Source organism: Pelecanus crispus, chromosome Z, assembly GCF_030463565.1.
Source record: "Pelecanus crispus isolate bPelCri1 chromosome Z, bPelCri1.pri, whole genome shotgun sequence".
Classification (NCBI taxonomy): domain Eukaryota; kingdom Metazoa; phylum Chordata; class Aves; order Pelecaniformes; family Pelecanidae; genus Pelecanus; species Pelecanus crispus.
This window is the reverse complement of record NC_134676.1, coordinates 33,102,523-33,122,801: the sequence shown is the minus strand read 5'-3', so window position 1 is coordinate 33,122,801 and position 20,279 is coordinate 33,102,523. Positions and strand designations below refer to the sequence as shown.

Sequence of the window (20,279 nt, the reverse complement as noted above, 5' to 3'; positions counted from 1 at the left end):
GAGCCTCAGGGATTCTGGGTTTTGCAAACCTCTTTTTCAGAATCTGGTCCCCCTATTTCTTCCTATTCTGGCTCCATGAATTCTCTCTATCTGCCTTCAACTCTTTACATGTTTGTACTGAAGTCGAACTTTTTTCTCAAGTTTTTCTGTACTACTGCAGCAACATTAACAGGGCATTGAGAACAAAGGAGAGCCTGTCTCTGTCCCCCTTTTAAGTAACTAGAGTGAACAAAAAAGGCCTTCCCAGTTTTCAAGCCTGGCAAGGTCAGTGCTGAGCTGACTGTGGCGGCAATACATGCACAGTCCCCTCCATCACTGCAGAAGGGCACTGGGCTGGAACAAACACTGCAAGTGGTACAGGCTCTTCCAAGAAATTATCTCAGAGACCTGTCCACAGACCACTCAGTTTATGACAGCTCAGTCAAATGACAGCACATCAATAGAAACACTAACAAACCTATTTCTGATATTTAATCGGAATCACCCTTTCCCCCATCCACTAGCAACTCCCTGTTCCACTGTATAAAGGAACCACAGAGGTTCTCAAATAAATGGTTATGAAACTTCAGGACAGAAAGAATGAAGATTTTTTTTTTCCTTAATCCTCCTCTTCAAAATGACCAAACTGCTTAAAGTAGAGTTCCCTGACTCTTTTTCAGGCACAAACTGACACATCAACATTTCAACTGTAAGATATCTAAATTGCCAAAGTTTTTAGTAACTCAAAACAGGCTCTTACAGAAGAAAGTTTTGGCAGCTACCAGCTCTACCTACAAATCTAGATATAGAGGAAATACATTAAAGTATTGAGAATAACATCTCAGCAGCATGGCTGCAGGACAATTCATTCTGATAGTACCACTGAAGCCATAACCAAGTAGACAGTATATACAACAGCTCAGATGAACTCCAGTAAAACCTTCACGCCTTACCTTATCATCACTCATTTTCTGTTTGCTAGATGTGTCAGAGAAAAATCCTATCTAAGGCATTTGGAATTCAAGACTAGAAGTCTCAGAGATGGCTTTTGAGGTTCAAAGGTGTGTGATAAATTTATCAGATGGTTCTGAATTTTTTTTAAAAAACTGGATATGCCTTTTGCGCATATATGCAGGAAAGAGTCCTCTTGCCCACCATACATATCCTTTCTCTCCTGCTAACATGCTATTGGACACTGGCATGAAACAACTTCAATTGGTTAATAAGAAACAGAAATACCACTACAAAATGTAGAGACTGATGAAACAGCAGAATTTGATAACAGCAAATGAAATTATCATTTTGCCGCCTTCTATTATCAAAGTTAACAGTTGTGATTGTGCCACTAAATAGAGGTGGCTAAATCAAGCAGAACAGGTAGCAAATACAACTATTTGTCATTTAGCCAGATGATCATTCAAGCAGTATTTAGCTTATCAGTAAGTTTTCCTATCATGTCTTCTACACTGGCGAACATTTCACAACATCAGAAAGGGTGGAACTGCATAAACAGGGGCAGATTTTATCTTGCTATATTCTGCTTATAAGTATCAGAGTATCATATTAACTTCTCTGTTACAAAAAATTGCTGCTCACTTACATCACAGCTGGAAAGTATAAACAATCTTCAAAGGAAGAATATTTTGCAGGAATTTATCTATTACTCCTTTTAACTGAAAATCTTTAACCACTGTAGCACAACACAATATATTGTAGAGCTCCTACTAAACAACAAAAAAAATTGCTTTGCTATAGTAATACAAGAGCAAATAGGATTCAAGAGAAGTAATCTAATTTTTATTTAATTCTAGTAATTTGATTTTATCAAGCCTTAGCTATAGCTGTGGAAATGGTAGTTGTAGTGCTAAAGCATTCTACTTCACAAGCCAGCATAAATTCAAGTACTTGAGACTCTTCCGTGACATTTTTCATCAGATGATTGTGAATATCCTGAAAACAATTTTTTTGACGTACTCTGGTCAAACCACTACTTTGTGTGTGTACACTCAAAAGCATACCCATAGCCTTCAGGATTTTTGAATATGCAAACAATTACTTTGCTCTTGTATGAGTAAGATAACAGAAGCAGCATGTTTCCTTCTTTCCTGAGGTATGCAGTGTTCTCTTGGTATGGATGTTCAATTTTTTTTTTTTTTTTTTTTTTTAATCCTAGGAAAATCACTGCTGATTCAGTCAGCCCATCTTTAAAGGTAACACTTCACTCTTCTTACCTACTTCACTCTTCACAGACACTGTAAGTGAAACAGTCATGAACGCTGACATGCTTTTACATCAGGAAAGACATATCTGGCCCTAATGTCAGGACAAAAATAACATGTAAATGTTTTAGTGGAGTGAGAGAACTGGTTACACAGACAGGAAATGACCCTGTTTCAGTGTCCACCTACCTGATAGTGGCAAGCTCCTGGTTTCCCAGAGCATGGCACGCTGCATGTGAATCTGCTCTCTCATGTACCTGAAAGGTCCATATCAATACCTGACATGGAACTGAAAAATGTGGCTTTTCAGGAGTTGCAAGGGAACAGGAAAGCTCTTTCTAGGCCAGCTGTTTAGCCAATCCAGTTTGCAAGGGCCATGAGGTCTTGTGACAGGAGGCATGAAACTGCGATCACGACAAAGACTACGCTTTTCATTTATATAGCAGGTATTTTATAGCACCTTACAAAGGTCAGAAATCATTTCAAAGCCTTCCAGAACTTTGAAAGTAAAGATTTTTTTGCTGAAAGGTAGAAGGGGAAACAAGCCAAATGATGTTTTTGCATGAATGTTTTAAAAAATATTTGCAGCACTTCAATCAGCAAATTTCAAGGAACTTGAAGAGAAAGATGCTGGATCCATTTTTATAGAGGTGAAGGAGTTTATTCAAGGTGTCATAACAGGTCATATCAGATCCAGGTAAAAAACACACACTCGACTTCTAGCTTCTGCAGTACCACATAGAATCACCTATTCAATTACAAAATATATTTATATGTATTGAACCAATTAACAATGTCATAGTTCTTTTGAACCTTCATGGTGGATCATAAAAGCACTCTTATCCTAGAACAGTATTTTGAAACTAAGCATCAATAATTAGATTATCAGCTGCATTTAACTCTAGAAGACAGCAGCAATCTTGCATTTTGTAAATGTATCATTAGTTTTTATTTTTCCTTTACAATACCAGAAAGAGGTCTGATATTCTGAAATATGCCAGACAGTACCCACCACAACCCCCTACCTCTAGAGAAAGTGGTGTCATTTAGAAACACATTCCAATAGTCGCAGCTAAGCAATTTCTTAGACAAAAGGGATTCTGAGTGATTTCATGGTACAAGAAAAGACAGTTAATGTAACACAGAAAAATTAAATTGTCAACTGAGGTGTCACATAGTAAATGAAAAGATTTCACTGTCCACTTGAAAAAATAAGAATAATCATGGAAGGGCTACAGTGAGACAAAGATCTGTGTGCCTCAGCATATAAAGGCCTGGGTTTGTTATAAAAAATTCTTTGGGTCCATACATTCAGTGTTTTTTTGCAAGCAGAACCCTACAAACAGCAGTGCTCAGATTTAGATTGGATTTTGAGAGGGCTCTTTTTCCTGTGGAAGACAGTCAGAAATCCTGCTGAAGGTCCAATTTACAAGAAACAGATGATGTAATTTTGATAAAGCTCTCTTCTACTTTCACATACCCAAGTGTTCAGACAAATTCGGAATTTCTGCTTTCTGTGAAATATCCAAAAAGGTCAAGATCCCAAAGACTGAAGGGAAATAGAAAGACAAGAAATGAAAGTACAGTATTTATCAAGTTTGCATTTTAATACCAAGCCATGTGAGTATCTGTGTGTATATTCTGTTGTGTTCAGGAAACTACGTGCATATTGTATATAGTGAAGTTTCTTGATTCCTATAGGTATAAAATAACAGGATTGAAAATGACATCAACAGACAAAACACTGCAAGTAAAAAGACAGTATTTATTTGTTTGTTTATTTTAAAACATTATCACATTGATAGAATATTACTTTAAAAGGAAGACCATAATATCTTCATTCAAAACTAGGCTGTTAAGCATATATATTTAAACTCTAATTTTTCATACACATAATGAAAGAAAATTATATTTTATAAATAGCTATTTTTAATAGACCTTATGAAAAACATGTTTAAAAATAACTGCCAAAATCTGCCTCTTTAAATATACAAAATATCCTTGCTGCGCTGAAGACGTATTTCTTAAAAGCCAAAAATATCTGTCAACAGAGTCCACACCAAAACCTACTGAAAGCAGTAGTGACATAAAAATGTAAAAGCACTGTACAAAGTTAAGTACATCTTTTGTCTTAATACTGTACATATTTGTATTTGTTTTAAAAATGTTTTATAAAAACTGCTATTATTAAACTTAGCATCCTTTCCTATCTGCAGAAAAAAATGAGCCACTAAAATTATGTTTACTAAAATGTCTCTTCTGAATGTGAATCTTCTCATAATTCAAATGGAATTTTACCACTAAATGCAAGCAGGACTGAAATTTTTCTTCAGCATACCACAGTGTAATCTCTCTTATTCTCACTTGGTTTCCCCCTTAGTTTCATAATGCAAAACATTACAAAATCTTTAATATATTAACTGGAGAAGTCAGAACTCAAGTACTTCAGCTTACAAGGCTGGTGTATGGATTAGTTCATTGTAAAACCGAGTGTTCAGTTAAACCAAAACCAATTGCAGATAATGCTGCATGCTTTTTAATCAACAGTCCTCTCTCTCTTTCTTCCTTTATAGCCCCTTCTGGCATTTCTTCTGGAATGAGCTTTTTAAGAAGGTGCGATATCCTGGATCATCCACATATTCATTCTTAAAGCGGGAACTCAATACTCTCTGCCTCTTCTTCTCTCCCAAGATAATATCTGCTCCATAAAATGTGTCTTCAAACCTCATGTCAGAGGCTGTAGACTAAAACCAGACATTAATTACACACACAGCTTCACACAGGCCATCATATTCTGACATATTTTAGACAAGTTACATGGAAGTTACAAGTTACATGTATTTCACTAGATCATATGAAGCTAACTACATTACTGATTATGCAGTTACAACTGTTTTCAGGAAAATGTCTGAATGTCAAGTATGTATTTCAAATGTACATTTAAGATAAAATTTTTACTTTTCCATATTTTGGAATATGGAATATGGAAATATTCCAATATCCAAATACTACTCATCATTTAATTCTCTAGGTCTGTAGTGTTCCTTAGAAATATGTAACTAGCACCGGTTTTTAGTTCCGATTTTATCCAAGGTCACACAATCACTATAATTCAAGGTGAAAAACAGCAACATGGAAGTGATGCAATTATTGGGCAGGTTTGATCCTAGCAGTATCAAGTATTACCCACCACTGTGTGTTATTCAGAAAAGTTTTAAGTGCAAGGTACTACAACCTGGACCTCTGAAAAGAAACCTGCACGCTGCCTAGTTTGCAAAGAATCAGTCACAAGTTCAGTCATTTGTCAGCAAACTTAAAACAGTTGGGAATCAACTGAAACAAAGCAGTGGGACAGCAAACAGCAAGCCATTTGGGGAAAAAGCAGTGGCAGAAATTTTCAGACCAGCTTCCACTATTGGAGTCATGGTAAAATTCCCAGGATTAGGAAAATCATCATTTAGAAGGAATTGGTGTAATTTATTTCAAGAGATGGAAACAATACCATAAGCTGTCTTCAACTTGCACTGTCTTCAGCATGAGGAGGGGAAGGAGGTGTTGGGCATACCTTGGGGACTAAGCTACATACTTATAGAGTTTGAGGCAATAGTAGAAAATCATGCAAAGGTTTGAGCACAGGCTATGGTTTGTTTTAGTTAGTTGACCAAATTAATGTTTTTAACCCATACTTAACTCCCCTAAGTAGTTAGTGGTGTCAAACACAAAAAAATAAATATTGATCTATAAAACCTCCATCTTAAAAAGAGTAGCATAAACCCAACTATATTTGTATTGTTATCCTTAGTGAAATGCAACAGTTTACATTCTACAGAACATGCAGTTAATTATAAATGCTTTTTACACACAGTCTCTAAAACAAAAAACGGTAACAGAATGCTTCATGACTATAATGAAAACCCCCACTGAATATAACCAGATGGTTCATTTAACATTTTCCAAGACATCTATCTCAACCTTAGACTGTCAGGACACTGAAAGATGTGTGCACTTATCCCAAATACATCGACAAAAAGGTGTCTTAGCCAAGAATATTTGACCACTGCACCTCCCATTAGAAAGAGCTGTCCTGATCTTACTCTGTTCCTTCAGTTAAACAGGGCATCCTGCCAGTGAACATTCCCCCAGCAGGCTGACAGCCTCACACTTCTCTGCCTCTCTTTCCTTCCCAGCTTTACCGCCCCTTTCATACATGATGCCAACCCTTTCCTCTGACACATGCCTAAGCTTCTGAAATATACAGCATCCACGTTGGGGTTGGCTGCTGCAAACTGGATGAAAGGAAATCATGATAATAACAATGATGGCAGCTGAATGCGGCAAGAAGCATAGAAAAGGGAAGTCAGACTGAAACCTTCTTCAGCTACCTCACCATGTAATACTATGTTAGTGCAGCAAACTCGTATAAGCTAATGTATGCCTGAAGAATCAACTTTACACACCATTCCCCTAAAACTCCTTGCACCCATAATGGATGTGTGAACAGGTATTACGTATGAGCCCACCTCCCTGCAGCAATGAAAAATATACTATACACTGGACTCCCTTTCAAAGCTTCACTGAAAGGATTCTTCAAGTAAGAGGCAATTTTTTATTCACAGCAGTGAATTACTGTTTTTTCTCAATTATTACAAGATTTTTGCGTCTTTATACTTTGGTTTTACGTGTTAGGAAAGCTAACGTTTAACTTGCAATGAAGTTTTGAACAAACAGCTCTAAAATCGAACATGGACATGAGAAGAACATAGTGCTCTTCTGAGTAGACTTGGTAACGGATTGAACTGCGCAATATTTAGCATTAATGACAAAGACAGGTAACGGCAGTTGTCTTGTCTCCTCCAGCAACTGTATGGCAGAACTTTCCCTTTTCAGCCTTTAAGTGTTACACTCTTTATGAACGTCAACACTTTTCCACATGGCATACATATAAACAACTACCTGGTGGATGTTGTTTGAAGCTGCAGGAAACTTAAAAAATATAGCAAAGATTTGGTTTTAAACCAAAGACTAGTGAAATGCTGATGAGTCCTGCCAGTGACATTAATGAGTTCTGATCAGGCACTTTGTTTCTTAGAACAAGTTAATTGCATTTTTATTAAATTCAATGCTTTTAAAATCACAGAGCTCTGAGAACTTGCAAAGTTTTTTAAAAGGTATATATATATGTTACAAGCATACTGAAAGAACAGAATGTCAATTTAAATATTTACTAACTTGATAATTCATGATCTGACAGGTGATTGACCAAGTTGTCCCTTTTAGGAGAAAAGAATTATGTTTGACAACAGCATTTGCCAGTTCTAGAACAACTAACCATTCTCACTAGCAAATGGACACTTGTGTTAAATGTTGTGCTGATTTAGCCAGTCATACTAGTACAGGCTTCACAAAACATTCGGCCAGTTGAAAATGCAAATCCCCAATAAAGCCAAGGACAGTGTTATTGGCATTTTGAACACACGTATGCTATAAAATTATCACCAGCAAATACTCACAAAACGTGTTTTTACTCTCTTAGGAAGCTCTTCATCTAGTGTATAGATCTCTTCTCTCTTCATTACTATTTGAGAACCATCTTCAAACTCAACCTAATTGAAAAAATGGGTATTTAAAAATAAAACCATAATTTCACTCTTGCAGGAAATTTCTGGGAATGTCTCCAGACAAAAATATATGTGCAAACACGGAAGATTTATATACAAATATTTTGCTATCTATTTCAGGAAGGTAAAATTATGACAAAACATAAAAAATGTTATTTCTTACAAAATGCAATACATTGGTAAGTTGAAAATAGTATCTTAGCAAAGAGACTTCAAAATCAACACTGACAAATATACAATAAAGTAAAATTTATTAGATTAGGAATGCTGAACAGTAACAACACAGAAAACATTATTTTGTAGGAGTGACATATTAAAATGTCTTCACGTCATTTTTATTTGCCTCTAAGTTTTTTACTTGTTTCTAATAAATAAAAAATTAATTTTAACATCCTGTGCTTCAAGGTTGAGGAAGACCATGTCAAAAGAAAGAAAGTATGAGTGACAACTAAGGAAATACCAGTTAACAGAATTTTATTGAATCTGATGGAATTTCTTTAAAATGCTCTGTTCAGAAGATGAAAAGCTTTATCATGCTTAGGTTTAGATTTAATCCAACATGAACCCTGTTAGCAGAAAATGAGAAAGGAAATGTAACTAGGTATGGGGAATGTTAAAATGCTGAGGCTTTGAAGCATTTAAGCTTTCTCAGTAGCTGCTGAAAGTATTTTTTTAATACTTCATCTAACAATTGTGAATTTCAGCTATTATCTATGACTGCAGTTTTAGTTCCCACAGAAACGGTACTTTAGAGTTTGGTATAAAATTAAAAGAAGTCCCATTCCACATCCTTATATGACTTAGTGACACCATGTGAATGACAACAACAGACTTAGGCTGGAAGAATAAGCCTAAATACAAACATAGGAAACATTAACTTATCAACAGTATTACAGATAAAACTGAAAAATCATGTATTTGAACTTGTATGAGTATGTCAGATTAATTGTGAACAGCTGAAAAATCTGGTATGGTATACCCATTCTCAAAAGCCAGGGTACAGATCTATGAACTATTAACTTTCTTAAAAGCAATTCTTTTTACAGCAATTAACAGGGGTGCACAAATCTGGAATGCATTTAAAATCCACAGGGCACAGATGGATAACAAAGTCACAAAAGTCATCCTTGCTCCTCTCTGTTCCTGTTACTAACCCTATGAGCCTAGTCTGTTAGTAGTATGTTAGAGGAACTTAGAGGTCAATTTGGTTTAAGCTTCTTTAATGAAAGGATGGCAGTTTAGGTATTTTTCACCAGGATGCAGGAGCAGCCTCTCTGCTATTCCTGCTCCTTACTGCACAATACATTTGGGTAATATGTTTTGCATAATACAGTTAGTAATAATGTTTTTGCATTACTGGTGAAAGAACTGGGCAGGAAATGAACTGTGCCAGCTCCATGTGATCAGAAAATCACCTCCTGAATGGGCAATGTTTTTGTTTTTACTGGTATTGTGCAGCAGAAACCAACTGGTTCATACCACAGAATATGGCATGCTTGCAGTATGAAATATATTGAACATTTACAATGAAGAGTAACTGGAAGTTCTTCAGCTATAATTCAGCATACCACACTGGAAATAAATTCGCCTGCTGTTAAAGGCAAACAGAAGAGCTCTTCTAAGACTTTCAATAGTATCATGATTCATGCAAAATATAAACCCACCATCTCTAAAAGCTCCAATTTAATTCAGACTGCAGATACTACATTTCAAATCATCAATTTTATCCAGCCAGTTATTTTATTTGGACTTCTGCTGGTGTACTGTGTCTGTGTAGAATATTATTGTCTCCATGAGATTTTCTTTTATCAGGACATCATAAATTAAAAGGGTCAGCTGAAATCATTAGAAAGCAATTAATAGAGTGAATGAATAATTCAATAATCTCAAATGAAAGTAAAAAATAAATAGTGAACCTCAATATCAAAAACAATTAAGCAATCAAACGTAGATCACATTAACAATTTCACTTGAACACCTGCTTCATTTGGCACGTATAACTCTGCTTAGGGATTGTGTAGGATACTGGGTGGCAAATGTCAAACTGGATGACGCAAGTTCTGGTGCATTGTGTCATAGTTACTCCATGCACAAGTACTGCCACATTCGATACAAATATCTCACAAACACGAGGAAAATTCAGATTTATCCAAGTGGAACAGATTTTCCTTATTACATCATAATACTTGTTTCAGAGAGTACTTTTCCTTCTCTCCTTTTGTCATCCCATCTAAGAGATCACACAAAAGACTTGGTAAGAGAATCTCAAAGATGCAACAGAGATGTCACCACCCAGAAGAAGAATGGAAGTATGCATGAGTCCTGGGAGCTTTCAGACAGGCTGTGTAGAAAGACCAGAGGAAGAACTACTAATGTGTCTTGAAGTTAGCCTTGCACTCTCTGTGTCATAGACTTTCTGTAACCTGTGGCCATGTTGTGGCAGCGTCCTCTCCTGTTCTACAGACTGAAATAGCCTTCTCCAAAGTCCTACATAGTGCAATCTGGTCTCCCTCTAATCTTTAATCTTTGCTATTTCCCCCATGATAGGGGTTGTTACAAGGCAGTTCACAGTAATCTCTCATAACTGTTATGCTGAGGAACTCCAAACTTTATTGAACCTCTGCATGCTAATGCATTTTCCCTAAACTAAACTGGTTTCATCATGTCCCAAAAGGGCTAAAATAAGACAAAGAAGTTTGTTTTGACTATGTCAGATTCCTTCAAATATGAAAGATAACAACATTCATCTAATCTACCTCACAGTATTCCTCAGAAGACCAGCTGTTCAGAACATTAAATGATTTGAAGATTAATGTTACTACAGAACAATAATCTTTACATTTTATAAATAACTTTTCACCTTCACAACATAATACAGCTGCTAAATATAAGGGAAGAGGTAAGATTTAGAGTCTAGCTCAAGAGATCAAGCATTTGAGGACTTGAGTTCGATTGCCAAGTCATTGGCAAAGTGAGAAGGTCAATGCAGCAAGTCATTTAGCCTCCCTGTGCCTTAATTTATCTACAGATATAATAGTAAATTTGCCATTTTTGTAGAGTAATGTGAGGCCCTCAGATGGATAGAGTTACATAAGTGAAAATTATTATATATAAAAATGAAATGTACCTATATTCTCATTCTTTCAGAAGTGCTATTATTATTGTAATTGTTTTATTGCAGTTTCTACCATTCACTTGGGTACTCAAAGCTGCTGACTGATTTTTCTCAAAGGCAAGCACATAAAAAAACAATTATTGTGTCTCTGAAATCAGAAGTCAGCTTTTTAGCCTTGCCTTCAGTGTTCAGTTCCCTTTTGCCTTTGCTGAGGATAAAACACTCCTTAGATTGTGTGTTAATTAATTCAAACATGCCTCAGACAATGAAAGTGGGGATATTTATGGTCTTCTTTTTACTGTCCTCCCTTCCATCCTTTTATGAAATGGCTAAGGTTCATTGTAGTCACACCCCAATACTTAATTTTATATCATTAATTACACAATTACCTGACATCAAATAAAAGTAAATAACCTGGAGAAAATGACAAATGTTATCTTTCAAACTTAATGTTCCACCTGTTCACCTGAGTTCTTATTAAATAAGCCATTTTCTTGATTTTATAAGAACAGGTGAAACCTCAGCTCCCAAAGAGTGTACAGCACTTGTTAATGTTTTAGACAATTTTATTTATTAGTTTAAATACATTAGCAGTTACAATAAGAGTCCACACTCCAGCCTTCTGCAGCTTTGAAGGTGCATCTGGCCAAGGCCAACTGTATGAGGTTTAACAAGGCCAAGTGCCAGGTCCTGCACTTGGGTCACAACAACCCCATGCAACGCTACAGCCTTGGGGAAGAGTGGCTGGAAAGCTGCCTGGCTGAAAAGCACCTGGGGGTGCTGGTTGACAGCCGGCTGAACATGAGCCAGCAGTGCGCGCAGGGGGCCAAGAAGGCCAACAGCATCCTGGCTTGTGTCAGGAACAGGGTGGCCAGCAGGAGCAGGGAGGTGATTGTTCCCCTGTACTCGGCGCTGGTGAGGCCGCACCTGGAATACTGTGTCCAGTTTTGGGCCCCTCAATAAAAGGAGGACATTGAGGTGCTGGAGCATGTCCAGAGAAGGGCAACAAGGCTGGTGAAGGGTCTGGAGCACAGGCCTTATGAGGAGTGGCTGAGGGAACTGGGCTTGTTTAGCCTGGAGAAGAGGAGTCTGAGGGCAGACCTTATTGCTCTCTACAACTACCCGAAAGGAGGTTGTAGTGAGGTGGGTGCTGGTCTCTTCTCCCAAGTAGTTAGCGCTAGGACAAGAGGAAATGGGCTCAAGCTGTGCCAGGGGAGGCGTAATTGGATATTAGGAAAAATTTCTTCACGGAAAGGGTGGTCAAGCATTGGAACAGGCTGCCCAGAGAGGTGGTGGAGTCACCACCCCTGGAAGTGTTCAAAAAATGGGTAGATGTGGCACTCCGGGACATGGTTTAGCCTAGTCTAGCCTTGATTGGTTTAGTGTGGACTTGGTAGTGTAGGCTAATGGTTGTACTGGATGATCTTAAAGGTCTTTTCCAACCTAAACGATTCTATGATTCTATCATTCCAATGCTAGAGCTGAATGAGCTATTTGCAATAAAGACATCTGAAAAACAAGCACATGGTAATAAATATAGACACTCACCTGATACATGTGAGCTGTATTTGTTCCTAGATACTTTGCACCATACAGTTTTCCATCAGGCCATTTCACTTGGACAACCTCTCCCTCTGCAGGTGGGCCCAGCCTTAGGCAATCTCTGCTCTATTTAGAAAGAAGGATGGATTCTCAAATCAGTGAGTGAGCCACTACACTGAAATTACCAGTAAGCTGCTTTTTACAACTTGGTAATTGGAAAAGATTTATTACCATGTGTGTTTCAAATTTTATAATCCTGCTAATGGGCTAACAGAAGATACTGTTAGCGTTTATGAAAATGAAATACTGACCAAAGAAACACTCTCTTTACAGCTTGACGCTGCATTGGCAAAGCAACATATGCATAAATCAGGCAGCTATCAGCAACTGTGATACATTTCCCCCAAAATTAATTTCCATCACATATTGAAAATAAAGATCACTAAAGTGCAATTGCATTATGCGCAACACTTTCTCTTTTACATATTCAAGTAACTCATGTTTTGCTAATCACAGCACATTTTTGCTAGATGCTAACTTTGCTGACTGAAACATACCCTGATGGATCAAACCATAAGTGGTGAGAATGCCAATGAGTTCTTTGCTTAGCTGATGGAGAAAGACTGAAAGAATCCAAACAAAGAAGAACTAGGTGGGATTTTTCTTCATAAGACATGAAGCAGGTTTTTTCCTGTGTTTTGGCCAAATTTTGTGCCTGACTTGTTGAGCACGTCAGAGCAGCACAGCTTATACTAGTTGCAACATATCCTTGTCATGGTTTCTTTTGCCCTATGTGGCTCAATGACCTAAATGACTCATTTGCAGAGCACACTGACCATAGACCCATAATAACAGCTGTCCACATGAGGAAATACATTGAAGGACTGGAAAAGGATCATGTCAGGTCTGCGCTCACCATTCCTTTGGAAGCCAAACATTCACCCCAACAAAGGCATCTACACTTTGTACCAACTACATCATAAGACGTGTCATGTAAATCAGCACTAATTTAGTGGTATTCTCCTAGGTGTGAGAGAACCTACTTGGTGACCATGTTACCTGACCTCACTGCTAAGAGCAGAAGGACAAGGACTCAGGTACAAGGACTCAGTAACAAAGTCCTGCAGGACCTGGTATTATCTCAGGTAGCTGCCACACTATTACCATTTTCAAAGTCTCAGATTTACATAGAATAATTTACAAAAATACTGTAATTTTGAGTTCAACAGTTCACTTCTGTCCTGGTTTTAGCTGGGATAGAGTTAATTTTCTTCCCAGTAGCAGGCATAGTGCTGTGTTTTGGATTTAGTAGGAGAAGAATGTTGATAACACACTGATGTTTTCATTGTTGCCAAGTACTGCTTGTGCTAGTCAAGGACTTTTCAGCTTCCCAGGCTCTGCCAGGTGCACAAGAAACTGGGAGGGGGCACAGCCAGAAGAGTTGATCCAAACTGACCAAAGGGCTATTCCATACCATATGACGTCATGCTCAGTATATAAACTGGGGGGGGTTGGCTGGGGAGCAGCAATCGCTGCTCGGGAACTGTCTGGGTATCGGTCGGTGGGTGGTGAGCAATTGCATTGTGCATCACTTGCTTTGTATATTATTATTATTATTATCATTATTATATTGTTATTTTTATAATTGACCAGCCTGGTTAGCTCAGTTGGTTAGAGCGTGGTGCTAATAATGCCAAGGTCACGGGTTCAATTCCTGCTCACTGCAGGGGGGTTAGGCTAGATGATCTCTCAAGGTCCCTTCCAACCCAAAGCATTCTATGATTCTATGATCATTACTATTTTACTTTATTTCAATTATTAACCTGTTCTTATCTCAACCCAGGAGTGTTTCTCACTCTTACTCCTCTGATTCTCTCCCCCATCCCATGGGGGTAGGGGGAGTGAGTGAGCAGCTGCATGGTGCTTAGTTGCTGGCTGGGGTGAAACCACAACAACTTCCAACAGAGACCAAAATCATTATGACAAAGAACTCAAAATATGGGAACAAAAATATACCACAGCCTTCCTCACTAAGACATTATCTTGTTATAATATCATGCTAGCCAAATCCAGGCTTTATAAACTGTTTTTAATCACATGTATCTTAATCCATGAATTTGATTCAACACAGGAGAAAATAAGTGAAAAGCTGGATTTTCACAGAAACACACTTCCCTGCATGACAATACTGTCTTTGTCATCCCTCAGGTGCTGTGCCAAGGGGACAGCTCTAAAATATGCCTTGTGTGTTTGCCTGGCAGAGGTTGCTGTGACAGACACAGAAAGAGACAGACTTCCAACTTCACCATATATTTGGGGTAGTAGGTGACATTATTGTATTACGCTTCCCAGCATTTCCAGGAGAGGCAGAGGGAAAGGGGAAAGGGGAAAGGATGGCTGCTGCCTGCTTCCCAACAATGGAATAATTATGACTTCTTGGGGGACAGGGATTGCTAAATACTATCACAGCTCTGACTAGAAATTAAATGAGAATATATTTTTAATGCTGTCTCCTCAGTGATGACTGTCAAGAAGGTTATTGTCATTACCATACTTCTTCCTGTATCTGTTTATTCCTAAAGTGCAAAAAGAAGTCTTGGCTAAGTGTTTTGAACCAAACTTTTAAAATGCATCATGGAAGATAGCAAATTTCCTGAAAACAAACAATCTATCAACAATGTCAAGCCAAACATTAATTTTCCAAGAACAAAAGCCCAGCATGAATTGCTCCCTTTGCACCTTGCACAAGAAAAAAATCTCACAGCTTCTCTAGGATAGCTAATGGAATTGCTCATATGGAAAATTAGAGTTCTCATGCAAATAACTAGACAAATAACAATCCTATTCTTCATGTATCATCACAATGTCTTAGTCTATGGAACAATGTTTGAGAAACCTGTACTAAATAGTTTTTGCTGATTTCTACCTGAGTTCCTACCTTTTATTTTCACATTACATTTTAGAGATTCTCTTTTTACTGCAAAAATAATTCTCACCATTTTCTTCTGGGGAATGATTTAGACCCATTTCTTAGGCTGACAAAATTGAAAAAATGCCACCTCACTTTTCTCAGTCATACAATGAAAAGTCAAACATCAAGATATGGCAATCCTTCAACATTCCATACACCAATGGTAAATAACATATACTGTGGGCTCAATCTACATTCAGCTTGTAAACCATGTACCTTTCCCATACAATTACATAGTATATTTTCTGCTTCACACAACTGGACAAAATCGTGCCTATCTGTACTGAAAAGCCTATTCATTTAAGTGTCCAGTTTCACACTGCAGCTAGAGCCCCAGCTCCAAGAGCGGTCAGCTACAGACGGTTGCTCAGGGAGATGTCCTTCTTCAAGGATGAACACTTCACCACCTCCCTGGGCAACTAGTCCAGCATTTGACAACCCTCACAGCAAACGTGTCTTTTATTAAGTGTAGAAAAATTGTATGTTAAGGAATTTCCTGTATTTCAGTTGGTACCCATCATCCTTCATCCTGTCACTCTGCACCACTGAGAAGTTTATGGCTCCATATTCTTTACTTCCCCCATCAGGTATTTATACATCTGGATAAGATCCCCTGACTCTACTATTCTCTAGGCTGAACAGTCCCAGCTCCGTCAGCCTCCCCTCATATGACAGATGCTCTAGTCCCTTCATCACCTTCACATCCTTTCACTGTACTTGCTCCTGCATGCCCCCATCCTTCTTGTACAGGTGAGTCCATAACTGGACACAGCACTCCAGATATGGTCTCATCAGTGCTAGGTTTACAGCCATTCAAAAAATTTCTTTATGAGCAAAAACCTGTAAATAACAATAATTCTAAAACTTTTCTTGTTTATTACAGGTGGTATTTTCTGGTTTTAGAAACATTCATTTTGGGGCTTATTATATGCATTGAACTAAACCAGTAAGCAATCCATTCTCAGTAGATTTGGAAAAATATGTTGAAATACTGGATGGTCTCCTATGCTGTCACTAAGGAATTCTCTACAGATAAAGTAGATATTTTTGCCATTTTTCTCTTCTGATATTCCTTTGTTTTTACCACAGAGGTTGAATAATACCTTGGTTCATTAAGGCTGGACAGAGCATTCACAAGTAGCGAATCCAGTTGCAGTGGCAGGGTGGTGATGGTTGACACAGACTAGAAACAAATGCGGAGCCACACTAAGAAAGAAAAGGAAGGAAGTCTGCACCTGAAGCATGCACTTCAGTCCAGGAACTGCGGAATGTTGCAAGATTCTCATAATTGGAATATAGCCACTGACACCTGAAGAAAATATCATAGAATCATAGAATCATCTAGGTTGGAAAAGACCTTTAAGATCATCCAGTCCAACCATTAACCTACACTACCAAGCCCACTCTAGACTAATCAAGGGTAGACCAGACTAAACCATATCCCGAAGTGCCACATCTACCCGTTTTTTAAACGCCTCCAGGGATGGTGACTCCACCACCTCTCTGGGCAGCCTGTTCCAATGCCTGACCACCCTTTCCGTAAAGAAATTTTTCCTAATTTCCAGTCGAAACCTCCCCTGGCGCAGCTTAAGCCCATTTCCTCTTGTCCTATCGCTAGCTACTTGGGAGAAGAGACCAACACCCACCTCAAGACAACCTCCTTTCAGGTAGTTGTAGAGAGCCATAAGGTCTCCCCTCAGCCTCCTCTTCTCCACACTAAACAACCCCAGTTCCCTCAGCCGCTCCTCATAAGACTTGTTCTCCAAACCCTTCACCAGCTTCGTTGCCCGCCTCTGAACACGCTCCAGCACCTCAATGTCTTTCTTGTAGTGAGGGGCCCAAAACTGGACACAGTATTCCAGGTGCGGCCTCACCAGCGCCGAGTACAGGGGGACAATCACCTCCCTGCTCCTGCTGGCCACAGCATTCCTGATACAAGCCAGGATGCTGTTGGCCTTCTTGGCCACCTGGGCACACTGCTGGCTCATGTTCAGCCGGCTATCTACTAACACCCCCAGGTCCTTTTCGGCCAGGCAGCTTTCCAGCCACTCCTCCCCAAGCCTGTAGCGTTGCATGGGCTTGTTGTGACCCACGTGCAGGACCCGGCACTTGGCCTTGTTGAACCTCATACAGTTGGCCACGGCCCATCGATCCAGCCTGTCCAGGTCCCTCTGCAGGGCCATCCTACCCTCGAGCAGATCGACACTCCCACCCAATTTGGTGTCGTCTGCAAACTTACTGAGGGTGCACTCGATCCCCTCATCCAGATCATTGATAAAGATATTGAACAAGACTGGCCCTAAAACAGAGCTCTGGGGAACACCGCTCATGACCGGCCGCCAACTGGACTTAACACCATTTATCACTACTCTCTGGGCTCGGCCACCCAACCAGTTCTTTACCCAGCGAAGAGTATGCCTGTCTAAGCCGTGAGCTGCCAGCTTCCCGAGGAGGATATTATGCGAGACGGTGTCAAAAGCTTTGCTAAAGTCGAGGTAGATGACATCCACAGCCTTTCCATCATCTACCAGGCGGGTCACCAGGTCATAGAAGGAGATCAGGTTGGTCAAGCAGGACCTGCCTTTTGTGAACCCATGCTGGCTGGGCCTGATGCCCTGGTTGACCTGTACTTGCCTGTGGAGTTCGCTCAAGATGAACCTCTCCATAATCTTTCCCGGCACCGAGGTCAGGCTGACAGGCCTGTAGTTCCCCGGGTCCTCCTTCTGGCCCTTCTTGTAGATGGGCGTCACATTGGCAAGCCTCCAGTCATCAGGGACCTCCCCTGTTAACCAGGACTGTTGATAGATGATGGAAAGTGGCTTGGCAAGCTCCTCTGCCAGCTCCCTCAGTACTCTTGGGTGGATCCCATCCGGCCCCATAGACTTGTGAGCGTCCAGGTGGGGTAGCAGGTCATTAACTGCTTCCTCCTGGACTATGAGGGCTCCATTCTGGTCCCTATCCCTATCCTCTTGCTCAAGGGCCTGAGTACCCTGAGGATGACCGGTCTGGCTGTTGAACACAGAGGCAAAGAAGGCGTTAAGTACTTCAGCCTTTTCCTTGTCCTCGGTGACAATGTTCCCCCCCACATCCAGCAAAGAATGGAGATCCTCCTTGGCTCTCCTTTTATTGCTGATGTACTTATAAAAGCATTTTTTATTGTCTTTTACAGCACTGGCCAGATTGAGTTCTAGCTGGGCTTTTGCCTTTCTAATTTCCTCCCTGCAGGACCTAACAAGATCCCTGTACTCCTCCTGAGCTGCCCGCCCCTTCTGCCAAAGGCGGTAGACTCTCCTTTTTTCCCTGAGTCCCCGCAAAAGCTCCCTATTCAGCCAGGCCGGTCTTATTTTTTAAAAAGTTTAAAAAGTTTAAAAAATATGTTCAAATGCTTTCCTAAATCAAGCCTAAAAAGTATAGATATTCTGGTCTAAGATGAACTTAGGAACTAGTGAAACTATTCTCCAAAAGTGTCAGAAATGGATGTTCCACAGATACCTACAATTTTATTTTGACAATGATATTTCAAATTCAACAATTATTTTCAAAATGATAAGAATATAAGAGCCTTTGACTTCTTCTAGGTTTGATCCAAAGGAGCCACACTGAAAACAAGTATCTTTAGTGAATTCAGAGGAAACAGAAAACCCTGTGGTGAGCAATCCTCGAAGTCAACAGGGCTAAATTGGCTCATATCTTCAGGCACTGACTAAAAGAAGCCTGCAAGTTAAACTGATAGTAGAAAGGATACTGTAGTCTTTCCTGTCAAGATAGTAGTAGGAAAGGATGAAATTATTCTGTGACTACAAATATCAACCAATGTTAATTTACAGAGTCTCTGGTCTGACAGAAAGCTAGATAGAGAGGAAATCTTAGAAAGGAAAATATTGGCATGGCTGAAGTAGAATATATGAGTATTTAATGAAAACCAAAAAGTTTTCAGTTTGAGGGATTTTTCCCCAGTGAAGAAGTGAGCAGTTGAAAACAAAAGACCTAGAGATGTAATACATTATTTAATAACACTTTAAAAAATTCTTTTCAGGTTCAATACATGAAAACAAAAAGCTCTCCAAAACACTTCTAAATATTCTGAACACACAAAGCCCCCACCACTTCATTCTTCCTGAATCTAGCAGCAGGCAAAGTTTTTCATTAGCTTGTACAACATTCTGCCTTTCAACAGTCAGCTTATAGCTCAATGTTTGATCTTTCAGTAGCTTAAATGGAATCATATCCTTCCAAATCTGATTCAGTCTTTGGTGAATGTGGAATGTGATTGCTGAAGAAGGGATCAATTAACTCCTTTAACTTAAAGTAATGGTCATAAAGGCTAATATTGCATTTAATATCATAGCAATAACATTGGTCATTGTATCTCAAGAATTTGTTTGAAAAGAGGAAAATGCAGCCCATATGGCATGTTTTAGAGGGGGTATAAACCCAACAGTAGTCAAATATTTAAAATTGTTGCTAGAAAACAATCATATTCAAATAGAAAAATGCCAGTACTTCTCTATTCAAATCAGGGGGCAACTTCATCAGATCACCTGGCTCTTGTTAATTGTTTTGATGCTGTGATCCTACCCTGACTCAAGAGAGAAGAGTTGTGATGATGAAGGTCCCTGATTCAATCCCGCAATTGATAACCTAGACTAGTATGTCTTGTTTTAAAAGCTGCTTTTGCCTCCCACTCATACTTTTGCATGAGCATTCTGTGCAACTTCTCCTATTAGGGCAAAGAAAATCACTCTCTACCTGTATCAGATCGGAATATTTTCTGTGGGAGATTACTAAACTCAGTTGTCACAGCTGTGTTCCTACAGTGGGCTTAACAGGGAAGA

At 39.2% G+C, this 20,279-nt stretch overlaps 1 protein-coding gene across 1 annotated transcript in view; it reads right to left on the bottom strand.

Annotated features, from left to right (window-relative positions):
- Positions 1-4,765: 4,765 nt before the first annotated feature.
- Positions 4,766-20,279, bottom strand: part of KDM4C (lysine demethylase 4C) — a 297,099-nt gene continuing 281,585 nt past the window's right edge. The window contains exons 20-22 of the mRNA XM_075726866.1: positions 12,480-12,599; positions 7,709-7,801; positions 4,766-4,942 (exon numbers count right to left, since the gene is read on the bottom strand). Coding sequence (XP_075582981.1) covers positions 4,766-4,942; positions 7,709-7,801; positions 12,480-12,599 — 390 coding nt within the window. The remainder of the gene's footprint in view (positions 4,943-7,708; positions 7,802-12,479; positions 12,600-20,279) is intronic.